A 14917-nucleotide genomic window follows, 5' to 3' on the forward strand; every position below is an offset into this window, starting at 1 on the left:
ATGTTTGGACTTTTTCTAAGTTGCTTCAGAGTCTATCAAGTGTGTATTTAAACAGATGTTAATTGTCTAGGTCCTGAGACAGTCCGTATCACTCACAGTGCTGTTCAGCATCTGTTTACTCTATGGCATTCAAATGATTACCCGGCAGCAAAAACATATGTGTGACCTAACTGGAATTGTCCTTAAAATATGTATACAGACCCAGCTGAATAACTCACTCAAAAAAGACAGGTGAACATGACTGCCATCTTCTGGAAGTTTAAGTCCATGTCAGGATCAGTAACAACTGAGGTGCACCTGAGGAACAGACTCCACTTAGAGGAGATGGTCACCTCACCACAAAATGGCTATTTGAGTGTATTAGAAAAATAATATGAGTGAATAGCTATTTTTACACAGGTGTTCTGCCTTAAATAATCCAGATGTTCATGATGCACATTGCACAGTTAATGATTCAAAAAATAAAGAAATCATTTCAGTAAACATAAAAAATGATTTAAAAAATAAATTCTCAAAGGAAAAATGCTATTCACATGATAAATATTTTTAAATTGTTATTTTTGTGTTTGTTTTTCCCTCTACAGTCATCCTATATGACCTCCATATTGTCCTTATTTAATTGATTGTTGACAATCCATTTCTTCAAGCACAGTCAAGTACTCCATTCAGAGAAAGTAACCTGCTCTCTCTTTAATGGTGGACTATGAAAGCTGTCAGAGGCCTGTCCAGACACGGCGCTCCTCTGTGAGACCGAGCACTATCCATGCTCAGGAGAAACGGCCCAAGGCATCTCATGCGTGCTCCAAAAATGAAAGAAAGAACGAAACAAAAAACGAATAAAAGAATGAAAAGAAACGATTGTGCTTTCTGTCCTCACGTCACCATCACTTGTCACCACAGCTCCACGTTTTTGATGTTGGCAAATCCTGGGTTTTCTCGCAGCTTCCAGTAGCTTCCATTGGTCAACCAGACCTCTCGTCCAGCAGTGTCCATCGTTTTTCTGTTGAACCAAATAAGTATGAGTGGCCACTCATTAAGCTACATATAACAGTTCAATTGACATGAAAAAGATTTCTCGCAAAATAATAATAATTCAGGATGCAAGGATTTAATATTGTTATCTGCATTATGTGGTAATTAAAATATTATATAAACATACCGAGCACTAACATACCTAACACTAATGAGTAAAAAGAGGATGACTGGAAAGCCAGAACAAGCATCTAAAGGCAACGTTAAAGTTGATCCTTCCTAACCAATCTGGACACACACACACATACACATACACACACACACACACACACACACACACAAATACACACACACACACACACACACACACACACACACACACATACACACACACACATACAACTACAGACCTGAAGAATCGAGGCACATGGTCCTCCCCCCTCATGCTCAGCTCCTTCCTGCGCTCCCGCTGTCTGTCCTCGATCTCGTCTTTGACTCTGTCCGTATCCTCTATCCTGCCCTCTTCCAAGAACCTGTGGGCAGTTGGGGTCACAATGCACTCATTACAACTCTGTTTTGACCATTAGCGTACCATCCCATTGATCATGGCTCTTATATTTGCACGTTAACGTCATTAAATGAAGACTATATAACTGGGTTTAGAGAAATTGTTTTTTAAATGTATCGCTAACACTGTTAAATGCACATCCCAGCTTTATTTAACCGTAGATCCGGAAAACTCATCCTCGTTGTCTGGTAAGTCATGAGCTGAGTGGTTTATTGTTCAACCCAAACGACCCATTCTCAGTCTCACATATAGGGCCTGATTTCCGCAGCGATATGGGTAGCAAGAAGCTAACATCAAGGTGGGGACTTTGAAATGGGCGAGACTTCTCCGGTGCTGTGAAATTGAATAAACCAATCACATGCAACCCATGTTCAATTCTGATGTGTTTATCGATCTTTTACAAATCCACTTTCGGCCTGCCCACTTTGTGCGTCTGACTTCGCTCTGGCCACATGGCGCACGCATGCACTGTCGGCAAAATACGCTGTTAAATCCGAGACTTTCTAATGAGGAGACACAGCACTCAAAGAATCTCCCATAGAACTATATGGGGTTAGTTTGTAACGCAAACATGGCAGTCGTCTACACATATTCTGCCCCTTCCGCCGCCAGTTGACATGTGAATACATCGTGCCAATAATGTGGTATGGTGTGAATACATCGTGCCAATCGTGTGTTGTGATCTCGCAGCTGGAGCCAGGTTGGTGTCAGTGGTTGGTGAAGCCTTGCGCACGCGCAGTTCTACCCGAAGTAGATGCCCAATTAGTAACCAAAATGCGTTGCAATATGGCCGCCAAGTGGAGGGAATTGCCTAAAAGGACTTTGGTTAAACTCGCACCCACAGTGTGTCTACTGTACCTCTCAGAGCTCTGTATGAGCATCATCTCACCTCTGGTCAGGGCGCAGCCGTGTGTCTGTAGGGGGCAGTAGAGGCTTCAGATCTGGGGTCAGCTCGTTCAGCTCGAGGGCAAAGGCGGTGAAGCCAAAGTAGAGGAGTTGGTCTTTAGGCATAGGGGCTGAGAAGAGAAAAAAATAATATTTCGTTCAAACAGTGATTTATGTCCCAAAAATCTAAATACAACCTACTGCGTGTTACATTGTAAGATACAGCCTCACTGGGTGACTGCAGTATAACAGTTTCCTTTAAGAGTGAACTAAACTTGTTTTTTTTTCCTTTAGAAAACGCTTAGAAAATGTTCAAAAAGCGTGTGGGCTCTGACTGGACGGTGCTTACTTGGCTTCCAGAGGCACTGAGGGGTGGGGAGGGTGTCACAGAAGATGCCCTCATGCCAGAGGCCTCCGAACCTGTGCACCACCTTCCCACTCTGGTTCAGCACCTGGCCCTGGACCTCATTTCTGTTGGCATCGGAGCCCCAGTATCGAGACTATAGGTGGAGAGAGCAGCAGAAATGTCCAGACTAGTCATTCAGTCATTCAGTGTCAGCAAATTGTGATATCTATTTTCTGTGAAATTATGATCATAAAAGTATTCCTATAACTGACCTTAACGAAGGTGATTTTGCAGGTGCAGACGGAGCTTTTGAGGTTGCGAATGGTGACCTCACCGTAGTGCTCCAGGTAGCGTTGTTGGGTCAGGACATTATGGATGCAAGTGACCACTTTGTTCCACTCGTAATGGTCACCACGCCTACAGGGGGGAAACAAAACCATGCAGGTGATGCTGGGCAACGTTTGTCCACATATTGTAGAAGCTAGCTTCTGTTTGCATTTTGGCCAGTCGCCTTCTAAAGTTCCTGCATGACAACTGTGGCATTATGTTAACACTCACTTTGGAAGAGTGACATTAACCATTCCAGCTGGCATAATCTCCACAGACTTCCCCCAGAACTTGTTCTTCCACCGCTGGTCTGAGAAAGTCATAACAACACCATTACAAATGTTTTTTCAGTGTTTTACAATTGAGATTCAGTGCTTCATGAAAAACCAATCTTTCAAGAACTATTCAGATCATGATAGCACTGACCTTGCCAAAAGCTAAAGTTCTCTGACTCTGCATGACAGGCTGATACAGGTGGGTGATGGCTGACCTGATAAAATATATCAGACGATTATAAATTATTAGTACATGTGTTATAACATACACACCTGATCTGAAATCAGCCGTGTCTACCCACCTGCTCACTGATGAAGCGGAAGCCTCTGTCATCCCGCACACATTCATAGGTCTCGCCAAGGACTGGGTTGAAGGGTTTGTAACGGTTGCGGAAGGTAGCGATGGCATAACCAGATATAGCAAAGGCAGCAATATACACCTTAAAGAGAGTGATTATAAAATCAGTCTCAATCAATTCACACCTTCTTATTCACACTTTCAATAAACCCAGCTCTGGAGGAGTTGTGACACATAGGGGTGTACATAGGGGTCCAGTGCCCACAAGGACCCATGTTCAAGTCTGACCTGAGGTCATTTCTCAATCACACTCCCATCTCTCTCCGACTCATTCCCTGTCTACTCTCCACTGTCCTATCAATAAAGGCTAGAAAAGCCAGTAAATAAATTTTAGAAATAAACGAAAAAATAAATCAGGTTTTCCTGGCTTGTACATGTTCATCTGCATTTCAAAATTTGCATATTGACAAATCATGTCCAAATTCTAAATAATTTAATACATATACTCTTTTATAAATTACTAATCAAGCTGTAGTTGTACACCCAAATGTCATTCAAATGTTCATTGAATAATTTGGCTTAAAGGAGAATTCCGGTGTGATATTGACCTAAAGTGTATTGAAACATGATACCGAGTGTGAACGTATGTCTCATAGCCCATCTCGGCTTGTCCCCTGCACTCCAAAATCTGGCGCTAGTTAGCCGATGCTACCATAGACATAATATACATTCCAAATTCCAAAAATAATTCAGTGGAAATGCATGGATTCCAGTTGCTGCTACTGGAAGAAACTGGAATCCATGCATTTCCACTGAATTATTTTTGGAATCTGATCCTTTATCATACCTGTTCATTCTTACTCGTCGCACGACTTATCGTGACTAAATTCAAGATGGCTGCAAACGCTAAACTTCGTGAAGATACTGTCTGTATAAATCGTCTTGTAAGTAAACTACCAGTGCTTTTTCAAAGTTCTCAATGTCTCGTTTTAAATGTCAGGGCCCTCGGAAGTCTACCAATGAAGTGTGGAGATACATTGAGCCTCGTAAATGGTGTAAAACAGTGATTTATTTGCATGGCTAGCCCGATGCCGAAGCACCACAATTGAAAAAGCTGTTGGTAGCATCGGCTAACTAGCGCCAGATTTTGGAGTGCAGGGGACAAGCCGAGATGGGCTATGAGACATACGTTCACACTCGGTATCATGTTTCAATACACTTTAGGTCAATATCACACCGGAATTCTCCTTTAAACTGTAAAGTTCTACTGAATGAAAGTTTGAATAATGTTTTGTATTCATGTGAAATAACCTCATCACATATAAAAGGAAACACAAAAACCACACTTTCGTCCATCCCAGCCCCCCCCCCCATCTGTGTGGGCAGCAGTCCACCATCCGGCCTCCTCACCATCCTCTCGTAGGGGTCCTCAGTGTTACTAGCCGTGTCCAGCAGCTCGGAGTACTCCAGCTCTTCACAGAGACGCTGCAGCAGGTTGATGGGCTCGTTGAGCGCAGCGGGCATAGAGATGCGGGACAGGTCCTTGCCTATGTTGTTGTACAGGATGGACATGAGGCCGATGTGGCTGTTGTCGGGGCAGACGGCAGGCAGGGCGGTGCGGCGCCCGATGCTCTTTGGCACACTGCTGGCCTTGGCTGGAGCTTTGGAAAGGCTGGCGCGGTATTTCCTAGTTGCTGACTCTGTAAGGGAACAATGGTTATGTGATCACTCCATAACTCATATCCAGACTCTCCTCACAAAGTGAATCAAAGTAGTGAGTCTGGTGAAAGCTGATGAACACCTTGGCTACTCTAGGTCTTCAACAGGGAACACACTATACTGTGGCTGCAACCAGGTAAAGCACTGAGTAGCAGGTGTGGCGTTGAGCAGGCTGTCTAATGAGACAACTCTTCTACTCTCATTTGTTATGCTTGGATTGTTTTGTATCTATGGAAAGCATATTGAATTGCTTCTGTGTACAAAGTATGCTACATGAATAAACTTGTCTTGCACTTATATGGTATCAAATGAATTATTCTTCTTCCTGAACAAGTTCATGATAATTGCCTTAATTGTATATGTGTGAAAATAATGGAATATTATTATGAATATGTATTTGTTTCAGTCAATGTATTATTTAATAATTAATGTTAAATGATGAACACACATGCAATCAGACAGACTGTCTTGATTGAAAAGGCTATAAACCTGATAGTGTTTCAGTATACTTCTAGAGTCCTGTACTCCATGAATCCAACCTCACTGTATCTATGAACAAGCTCTCACAGACTCTTCTTCTATTCAAGACAATTGACCTTGGGGGACTTGATCTTTGAGGTAAATATGAATTTTGAATATGAACTTTGACCCCTGGTTATCGCCCTCTCACCGTGGCCCTCTTCTGGCTCGGAGTTGCTGGTGCCGTCACTCAGGCCAGAGGCCTCCTCTGAGCCGTCGGACGAGCTCCCGCACAGGAGGTCATCACTGGCGTCAAAGTATTCCGCCGCCGAGTCCGCCACGGAGGGAGGCCGCTGTGACGCACGCCGGCTAGAAACAGGCTGGGAGATGGAGAGATGGACAGAACAGAGAGGAGGAAGAGTGTGAGATAAAAAGGACAACAAGAGTGGAGCACACACACACACACACACACACACACGCGCACAAAAAAACACACACACACACACGCACATACACACACACACACACACACACACACACACACACACACACACACACACACACACACACACACACACACGCAATCTTTCTGTGAAACAAATGCAGGCTGTTATTCTGGCTCTGAGGACTCAGAGCGCTCCATGTAAGAGGTGCGCATTTACCAGCTCATCAGATTACTGGAGTCTTAATTAAGAGTATTCAGCTCACCAATCGGGCGGAGACTAAGAGAAAACACCTGAAGGGCATAGCCAACAGGTGTGGCAGAGCTGGCGGACGCACACACACACAACATGGCAAGCTTTGAGTCCTCTTGAGTACAAAAACACCTTGAGGCAGAGAAAGAGGAAAACTTGAAGACCCAAAGACTCCCAAAGTGAGATGTACACAAGTCACATTGACATGCACTGTATACTTGTACACTGTTGCTTTCAAAGACAGCTAAATGATTCACACACATCATTTATATATTCTGTGGAGAATGGAAAATCGAGATGGTGAGAAGGGCATGGAAGAGAAGAAAAAAAAGGAAAGGTTGTCCCTTCAGCTCCAGCCCACACCCTTAGGGAGCGGTCAGTACAGACACACCTTCCTCCGGCGTACGGAAGTATAGGGGCGTACAGTACGGAAGGACTCTTCTGAGGAGTCTGACGACTCTGACGACGCTGACACACTGTAGATTTGGGTCAGGGGAGACTGCATCTCTAACTGCACATGTACACAATACAGTACACAATACACACACACATATACACACACATACACACAAACACAAATATTACAGTCTAGGTTACACAAACACAATATACAATTGACAATCAACATGAACCTCCCACCCTCAGCAAAGGCTAGAATTTGACAGATGTTTTAAACAGAATGCTTGGCAAAACACAGAGGAAGTTTCTGAGGGTGGAGGGTTTCTGAAGTTTCGCCCTAGTGATTATAACAAGATGGCCTCACCTCGAGCAGGGTAGCCATTGGCTGAGAGCTGGCAGGGAGTTCTCCATTGTTCCAGGCCTCCTGCAGCTTCTGGCGCTCCTGGGCCAAGGACTCATGGACCGTCTTCAGGGAGTTATGGACTGAGGACAGGAAAGATGGACAAATTACACAAATAAAATACAATAATATTTATTAAATTATAATTATTAAAAAAAATACAATAATACTATTTTACACCATTAATGGTTCACTTCTGTAAATGTGTTTAGCTTTCGATGCAGAAATGTCTGAGCTAAGGGGCTGATCTCTGATTTCCCTCTCATTGCTCATAAACGGCTTAAGCATCGGTTGGTGTTACAGTGGATCATGTTTGCCTTCCAGCGGTCCACATCTTTCCCTGGTTTACTGTGGCTGGCCCTCACCTCTGGATGACACTGCACAAATGTCCACGTGCAGCTTCTTGCCCTCGGGAGAGATGACCGTGGGGGGGGCCAGCTGAGAGTAGACGTAGTCTGGGATGGAGGGCACAGAGGCACCCAGGTGGGATGCGCTGTGCAGCTGACTGGACGACAGCTGAGGGAGAGGCAGAGGTACGGACAGATGGGTGGGGGACAAACAGACAGAGAGAGAAAACATAAAGTTACACCAGCATTGTTTGGGCCATAATTCTCCGTCATGCTTGTCTAGCACAAAACAATGTTTGATTTAAAGGTGCAGTATGTACTTTCTGTTGTGAAACAAACCACAACAATGTGCTTTTGTAGGGATAAAAAACATGTGTTATTAGCCATTCTGAATGGATTATTTGGGATAAATGTCTATATTTAAGTTAATCTGACTGACCAACACTACAAACTGCAGCTTTAAACCAGATGACTGCACCTTTTACTGCAATGAAAAGTGCATGGCTCAAATCACAGTTGGATGATGACGAAAGTAAAACTGGAAAGGCTTCGTGTTTATACAGGCAGGCAGTAGCTACGAGTACTGGGTGTGTTGCACGGCAGGTAACCGTTATGGACACACCTGTTTGTACAGGTTCATGCAAGTCAAGTCAAACACATCTGATTATGTTATATATGTAATATAAATCAGTAAATTGCATAAATCTCAGTTGTACTGCATAGTGTATGATAATTGGAGGCACTCCCTCCTCATCTGATACTGTACTCCTGCTGCGTGCTACTGGTTCTGTATCAATTTGCACAGCTGGGGTTTGACTCAAATGAATGCTGATCATTGGTCTACCAAAAGTTGCTGACTCACCGATTTAGTAATCCCACGCAATGGCTTCAGGTGAAAAAGGAATTCACTATGTTACTTGTGGAATGGGCATTCCACACAGGGCTACATCTCAATTTATACAACTGACATTTTGTGTAATCTACCAGATTCTCAAAATTAAACCAATCAATAAATCCATTCCATTAAAATTGTGAAGTGAAGAGCAGTTGACAGGCCATAAGGAAACAAACAAACACACACAAACAAACAAACAAACAAACAAACAAACAAACAAACAAACAAACAAACAAACACATAAACAAACAAACAAACACACACACACACAAACAAAGAAACAAACACACAAACAAGCAAACAAACTCATACACACACACACACAAACAAACAAACAAACAAACAAACAAACAAACACATACATACCGGTACCAAAAACAAAAAAAGTAGAGAGATGAGTGCGTAGATTTTCTTACCATTCCAAGCGCTTCAACTCTGGACAGAGTGCGAGAGTGCCCCCACATCTTTGCAGATCGCTTCTTTGGCTTCTCAAGGGAAAGATTCTGTAGGGGACATACAGAGCAGCACATCAGAATTCATCCCAGAACAAGCAGCACTGACACACCCACTCATATGCAAATCACTGAAACATAGCTGCTACAATTACTTTCCACTCAGGGGTGCAGTTGTGTGGAGTGTGGACTGACCACAGGAGCTCTCTCTCTCTCTCTCTCTCTCTCTCTCTCTATCTCTCTCTCTCTCTCTCTCTCTCTCTCTCTCTCTCTCTCTCTCTCTCTCTCTCACCTGCACACTGATGATCCGCTGCAGTTCTCCATTGTTGAGCGCAGGGCCTGACTCCATGGCATGTAGTTTTTGAATGAGTCGGCTCAGCTCACTGATGTCCATCTGAACCCGGTTCAGTTCTGGACAATTCAAAAGATTGTAGAGGTAAGGCTGTGTCGAGATGCTTCCAAACTACATAGTTAATTTGCAATATACCACACACACACACACACACACACACACACACACACACACACACACACATATGTAATAACTATTAAACATGACTAATACCTTGGGCACAGCTGTTGTTGTCCTGAGTTTGCTGAAGCCATTCAGACACCTTTCCATTCACTCCAGAGTTGTTTATGGGTAGCTCAGATGTCTGGGGGGTCATCTCGCCCATGTATGACCCGGAAGTACTCTGACAGTGTGCACAAGATTATGGTTAAAAGCCACATACAGAAGATGTGGCAATAAAATTACTTTCAGAAAAATCTGCATTCTTTTTTTCCTAGGGTTACTGACTGTAATTGTAATACCAAAAGAATGACAGAAGAACACTTTTGCTTCAACTACACTATACAGTATATAACACTGTACGTGTGACTGAGTGTATACTAACTACATGACTGAAATATACAAAAACAACACGGGTCTTTGTAGGATTTTTAGGTTGTTCTGGGACACTCACCATGACACTCACCATGTCTTGAGTCGCTCCATTTCTATGAGCTGGCATTCCACTGGTTCCCTGAGAGAGAGCCTGGAGGAAGCCATTCTGGACATTGGCCGCCTCGTTCTTCTTAAACACCCGGTGTGCGTTCAGTTTGGTCACCCAAATGTAGAACATATCGTGGCTTTTAGCCTTGAAGAGAGGTGCAGCGAGAAGACAAGGTAAAGCACTTCTGTCCTGACAACGCAGGGTTATTTCTGCTCTTCACAAACCAAACTAAGAGGCTGAATTTCAAGTTTTCTTTTAAGTAGCCTACCTTTATGTGGTAGAGATTGTCTCCTGCATCTAGGTCAATACGTTTTGATTTCTTGTTGATGGATATGACAGCAAAGCTGACGTCTAAGGATCCACCGAGCTTCCCCTTGGAGTACTGATAAAAAAAGATCATCATGTCAAAGGAAATCTCAGCTTAATTCACATCAAAGGATGTAAAGGTCAAAAGTTAGAATGAACTTACATCTTGTTGTGTTCTGGAATACCTGAGGATCCCTTTGTCCAAAACAAAATACCTCTGAAATGAAAGAAAACATTTTGATTTCAGGACAGGTCAGTCACATCTGTGCAGTTTTTACACAACCCAGATATACTACCTTTCAGACTATCACACACATCACTTACTTTGAACTTTGAACATAGTATGGACATTTAAGGTTGATTGCCAGTATCACAAGGCATTCTTATAAATTAAGATGTTTATGTTTATGATTATGATATTTGGCAGACTGAGGAAAAGAGTCTTGACTGTGAGCGTAAAAAGGACATAGCACTTTGTGTAGATACTAAGAAAGACAGTCAAACTCAATGGTACAGCCATGCAGCTTTAGGTGTTCTCAGACGTCATCATTCTGGAACAGGGCAGATCTCTCCCCAATAAAACATTTGCTCACCTTGTGCCAGCCCTTGAGTGGCCACTTCCTCCTCTTCATCAGATAGCCTTCACAGATGCCAGGCATGCTCAGGTCCTGCAGGGACTCCCCAGTGCCCACGTCCATCTGCAGGTCATCCATGATCTCCCAGTCCTTTATGTGCTTGAGGAGCAAAATGACAGCAAGAGACACAATCAGTCCCACACACTCTGTGTGCGGCACCACACTGAAACCACATCCCACCCAACAACTTGTTGGAGCATGTTAATATCAGGCAGAGCAACAGGTTCTTTGGATTCACTGAGCCAAACTCTTATCCATTACGCCCACTTGAGGCATGCTAGAGAAAGAAAATGCCCCAAGAGTGTGGGCAGTGTATTTGGTCCAAGTGGACAGAGGCAGGTGCTCACCGGTCGCGAGTGGCGGGAGGATGCGGTGCTGCTGCTTCGTGAGTGAGCTGACTTGTGCCAGCCGACATTGGACCTCTCCAGGCCACTCATCACCGACTGGCTGCGGTCCAGTGTTGACCCGTAGGGATCCATGTTAGGGTGAATGCTCCGGCTCTTCCCTCTGTCTGTGCACTTGCTACGGTTTAGTGAGTGGCTGGCTCCTCAAAGGGGTCCATTTCAACAAACACTAGAGATTGATTTGTCTAGTGGGGAGAGAAAAATAACAATAAAATGTCTGAATTAATGCAGCCATGCTAGGATTAAGGATTTGATTTGTCCAGTTAAGTGTAGGATAATACAACATAATTCATATTTATGATATAGTATTTATCACGTAATACATGTATTATATAATATACCGTACATCCGACAGACTGAGATTAGTTGTAGAATGTATAGCAGATTCTCACTGGCATGCTGGCTGTATTCACCTAAATTCAGACATAAAGTCTTTTCTGTGCAATCACCTGCTGGCTCTTAGGCCACCATAAAATTGATCAAATTTTACACAGTTGACATGGTAACAGTTGAATAATAATGCATAAATCCACAGAACAGCATGTTTTAGCTAACATTTGACAACACATGAAAGGATTAACATGTAGTGCAGTTATGCTATGATCATATTTTGATCTCCCATCAGCCCCCTAAGAGGATTATGGGTCATTTTATGACATTTAGGCCTAGTGGCGATGGGACAGAGAGCAAACGCCAACAGATATTGAGGAAAGACCACATTCTAAAAGCAGCCTCGAATCCAGTGCAAGCTCTCTATTAAATCCTGTTACCTAACAGCAGCCAAGTGACAAATCTAACCTATCCTTAGTGACACTATTCCCTCTACAGTGTTCTGGATTGTGCCGGATCTTCACCTCACAGACTCGGGCCAAGCGCAGGAGATTAAAGCACAACATGCCAATTCTACCTCCTCCTTCCCCAGTAAGAGCCCCCCGCTATAAGCAAAGTCACACAGGGTCATGTTGAGTCAAAGTGTATTGACAAACAAGAGACTTCTAGAGTAGGCTACATCTGAGACAATCTGTTTTTCTGAGAGATAATAGAGACCTGCTGTTGTAATGCACTGCAAATTCTTATGGATTAGGAATAGTCTAGTTTGTTAATAACACTAAAACCTATATAAAAGAGGATACACTTTCCAAGATATCTTGCAGTGGCATACAGCTAGTTTCATCTAGAATGGTGCACTACTTGATATTTTATTTCCCACGCTTGCAATGCACAAGGCCAACCTTCTTCCATGCATCTGCAAGGCTGTCAGTTTGTAAATGACTAATACATGTAGGGAAATATCACAGCTGATTAAAGAGGTGCAATCACAGTATGTCTGTGTATACATGACACTTTTCATACACAGAGGCATCCCATGTGGTTTATGACTAAATAACATTAGTGAAACACATCTGTGCAATGTAGCAGTCACATACAGCTTTCTCACTATTGAGAAAATGCTTGGCATACAAGTATTATCTTGTTACAAATTTCAAACTTTTCTTGCCAAAAATGGTCTGGGCCAACTGGGTTTACTCAAGATGATGGGCGTTGAATGTTGATTGATCTTGGGTATTGCCATATCAATTATGTTGTTGATTGTTCAATGATCATTTTGCCTATTGAAACCACACGTTGAATTCAACATCTGGTCATGAAAAGAGATGATACACAATAGTCTCTGCAGTATCGGCCATGCCATCAACTGCAAGCAAAACACTATGGTGTATAGCTTGACATGAGCTACATCACTTAAACTATGAGTTGGGGTGACGAAGAGAGTGGAGCACATGTCTTGGAAGGACAGGATTACCATCAGCGCTGTAATTGGCTTTCATTGAAGCTTTTTTAGCAACCTCTCTCTTGAATAGCCTTCAAACAACTGATAACAAGATCACAGGCTAAATAACAACCATTAACCTATAGAAGGTGGGACAATTCCCTGAGTAAACATTTATAATTGATTGAAGATTCTTAAAGACTTGGTTTTCAGAGCAGAACCATTTGCCATGACCAAAGGACTCCTGTCAGCTTGGTCTCAAATAATCTTGTATATATAAAACTTGGTTGTTGGGGCAGGATTGACCTCAAGAGAAGAGCATGGCGGAAACTGGATAAGGGGATTTGGAGGTGACAGTGCTCGCTTACTCAATGTGGAAAATTGTGAGAGTATCACTTTACAATTCAATACAATTACTATATTTTAATAGGTTTACCTCAGGAAAGTAACTGAAATGCTAGAGGATATAATATGAAAATGCTATGTCCTCGGTTACTGATAGTGACTGAGGATGGTAGGGGTCAGTATACTCTCCCACTGAGAAGATTGGCTGTTGGGGTCAGCCCGGGTTAGCCCCGTCTTTCACAAGGTCTACTGGAGCAAAACAAATAGGGGTTGTACTACTACCATATATAGCACAGTGTCACTTGGGAATAATACCAACATGGTAACAGATAAGGAATGGTATTAATATGTTAAAATATTATGTTGTACTGCTCTGGTGTCTTACTGCTATGCTGCATTTAATAAGTAAATTGTACAAGTAACTGACCTTGGTTCCTTAGTGACCTGTATCAACTATACTGTGAAGGACATTTTCATCTGTGCAGAACAGTGACAGCTGCTGGAGCTTCTTTCTATGTCAGTAAACTCTCAAGATGGCCATCACCATTCACAGCACCCAAAAAAGCCTAGATATTGCTCACTGTGATATATCCCTGCAGTTTCAATGGCAACAGCTGAAAAAAAAGCCATCTAGTTATTGGAAAATCAAACATCTGTCAGAAAATCAGTGTTTGTTGACTGAGCTCAAAGAAACCACCTTGTCTTATTTCAGTCATGTGTTGAGACACACACTCTTTTTACCATTTCTCACTGTATCATAAACCAAATGCCAGTTGCTGAATCGCAACATCTAAATTAAAGCAATACGCGAAGTCCAGTGAGTCAAACCTGGTAAGAGGTTATATAAACTATAGTCAGACATTACAAACACATCTCCACAGACACTACCACTTCTGCCAAGTCTAACAGTAGATAAATAAACAATTTATGAAAGGACAGTATCTGGCAATGTCAACAGCAACCATTTTATTTAACGTTCATGTCTTTTCAAAACACTTTTACACCAGGTCTCTGCACTGAATGCTTCGCCTGTAGAGCTATATATATTATTGAATATATCATAACTTCTCAAACTCTCCCCACAGCAATATACCATAGTTATGAATGCAATCATTTCAATCAGAGAAAGATTTTTAGAGTGAAGCCTGTAGAAGCCTCTATTTAGCTGAACAGCATTAGCATTCATCCTTACCTCAAACTGATATGTCCTCCAATGGGCTGGTAAAGTGTACGAAAGCCAAAATATTTGTCAAAGAGCGTACAGCCTTTCCCCATTTGCTGGATTTGATGTCGCAAGTTATACAGAAGTATCCAAAACATGTAATATCTCAGTGTCTGAGAAAACCTACTGCTGTCCTCTCACGGCTAGTGACCAACCCCCAAATCCATCACAAGTGCTTTGGTCATTATCCGCATTAGTGACT

The 14917-nt window shown here is 42.7% G+C and overlaps 1 protein-coding gene across 2 annotated transcripts; it reads right to left on the bottom strand.

Annotated features, from left to right (window-relative positions):
• Positions 1-82: 82 nt before the first annotated feature.
• On the bottom strand, positions 83-11106 carry osbpl7 (oxysterol binding protein-like 7). 2 transcript variants are annotated; one of them, XM_076298398.1, is made up of 20 exons: positions 10932-11106; positions 10502-10555; positions 10301-10414; positions 10015-10176; positions 9603-9732; positions 9330-9448; positions 9002-9088; positions 7709-7859; positions 7308-7426; positions 6936-7055; positions 6061-6229; positions 5082-5371; positions 3676-3813; positions 3525-3588; positions 3330-3408; positions 3044-3188; positions 2775-2925; positions 2430-2556; positions 1383-1505; positions 83-1000 (listed from the first exon to the last, which is right to left on the bottom strand). In XM_076298398.1, the coding sequence occupies exons 1-20, from the start codon at positions 11049-11051 to the stop codon at positions 892-894; spliced, it is 2571 nt and encodes an 856-aa protein (XP_076154513.1). In that variant the 5' UTR covers positions 11052-11106; the 3' UTR covers positions 83-891. The 2 variants fall into 2 exon arrangements, with proteins under 2 accessions (XP_076154513.1, XP_076154512.1); XM_076298397.1 differs by having other exon boundaries at positions 10003-10176.
• Between the last annotated feature and the right edge of the window lie 3811 nt (positions 11107-14917).

Source organism: Alosa pseudoharengus, unplaced genomic scaffold (assembly GCF_046254945.1).
Source record: "Alosa pseudoharengus isolate Yale_2024_CS ecotype anadromous, Long Island Sound unplaced genomic scaffold, YU_APseudo_1.1 YU_APseudo_1.1_scf_21, whole genome shotgun sequence".
In the NCBI taxonomy this organism is placed as follows: Eukaryota; Metazoa; Chordata; class Actinopteri; order Clupeiformes; family Clupeidae; genus Alosa; species Alosa pseudoharengus.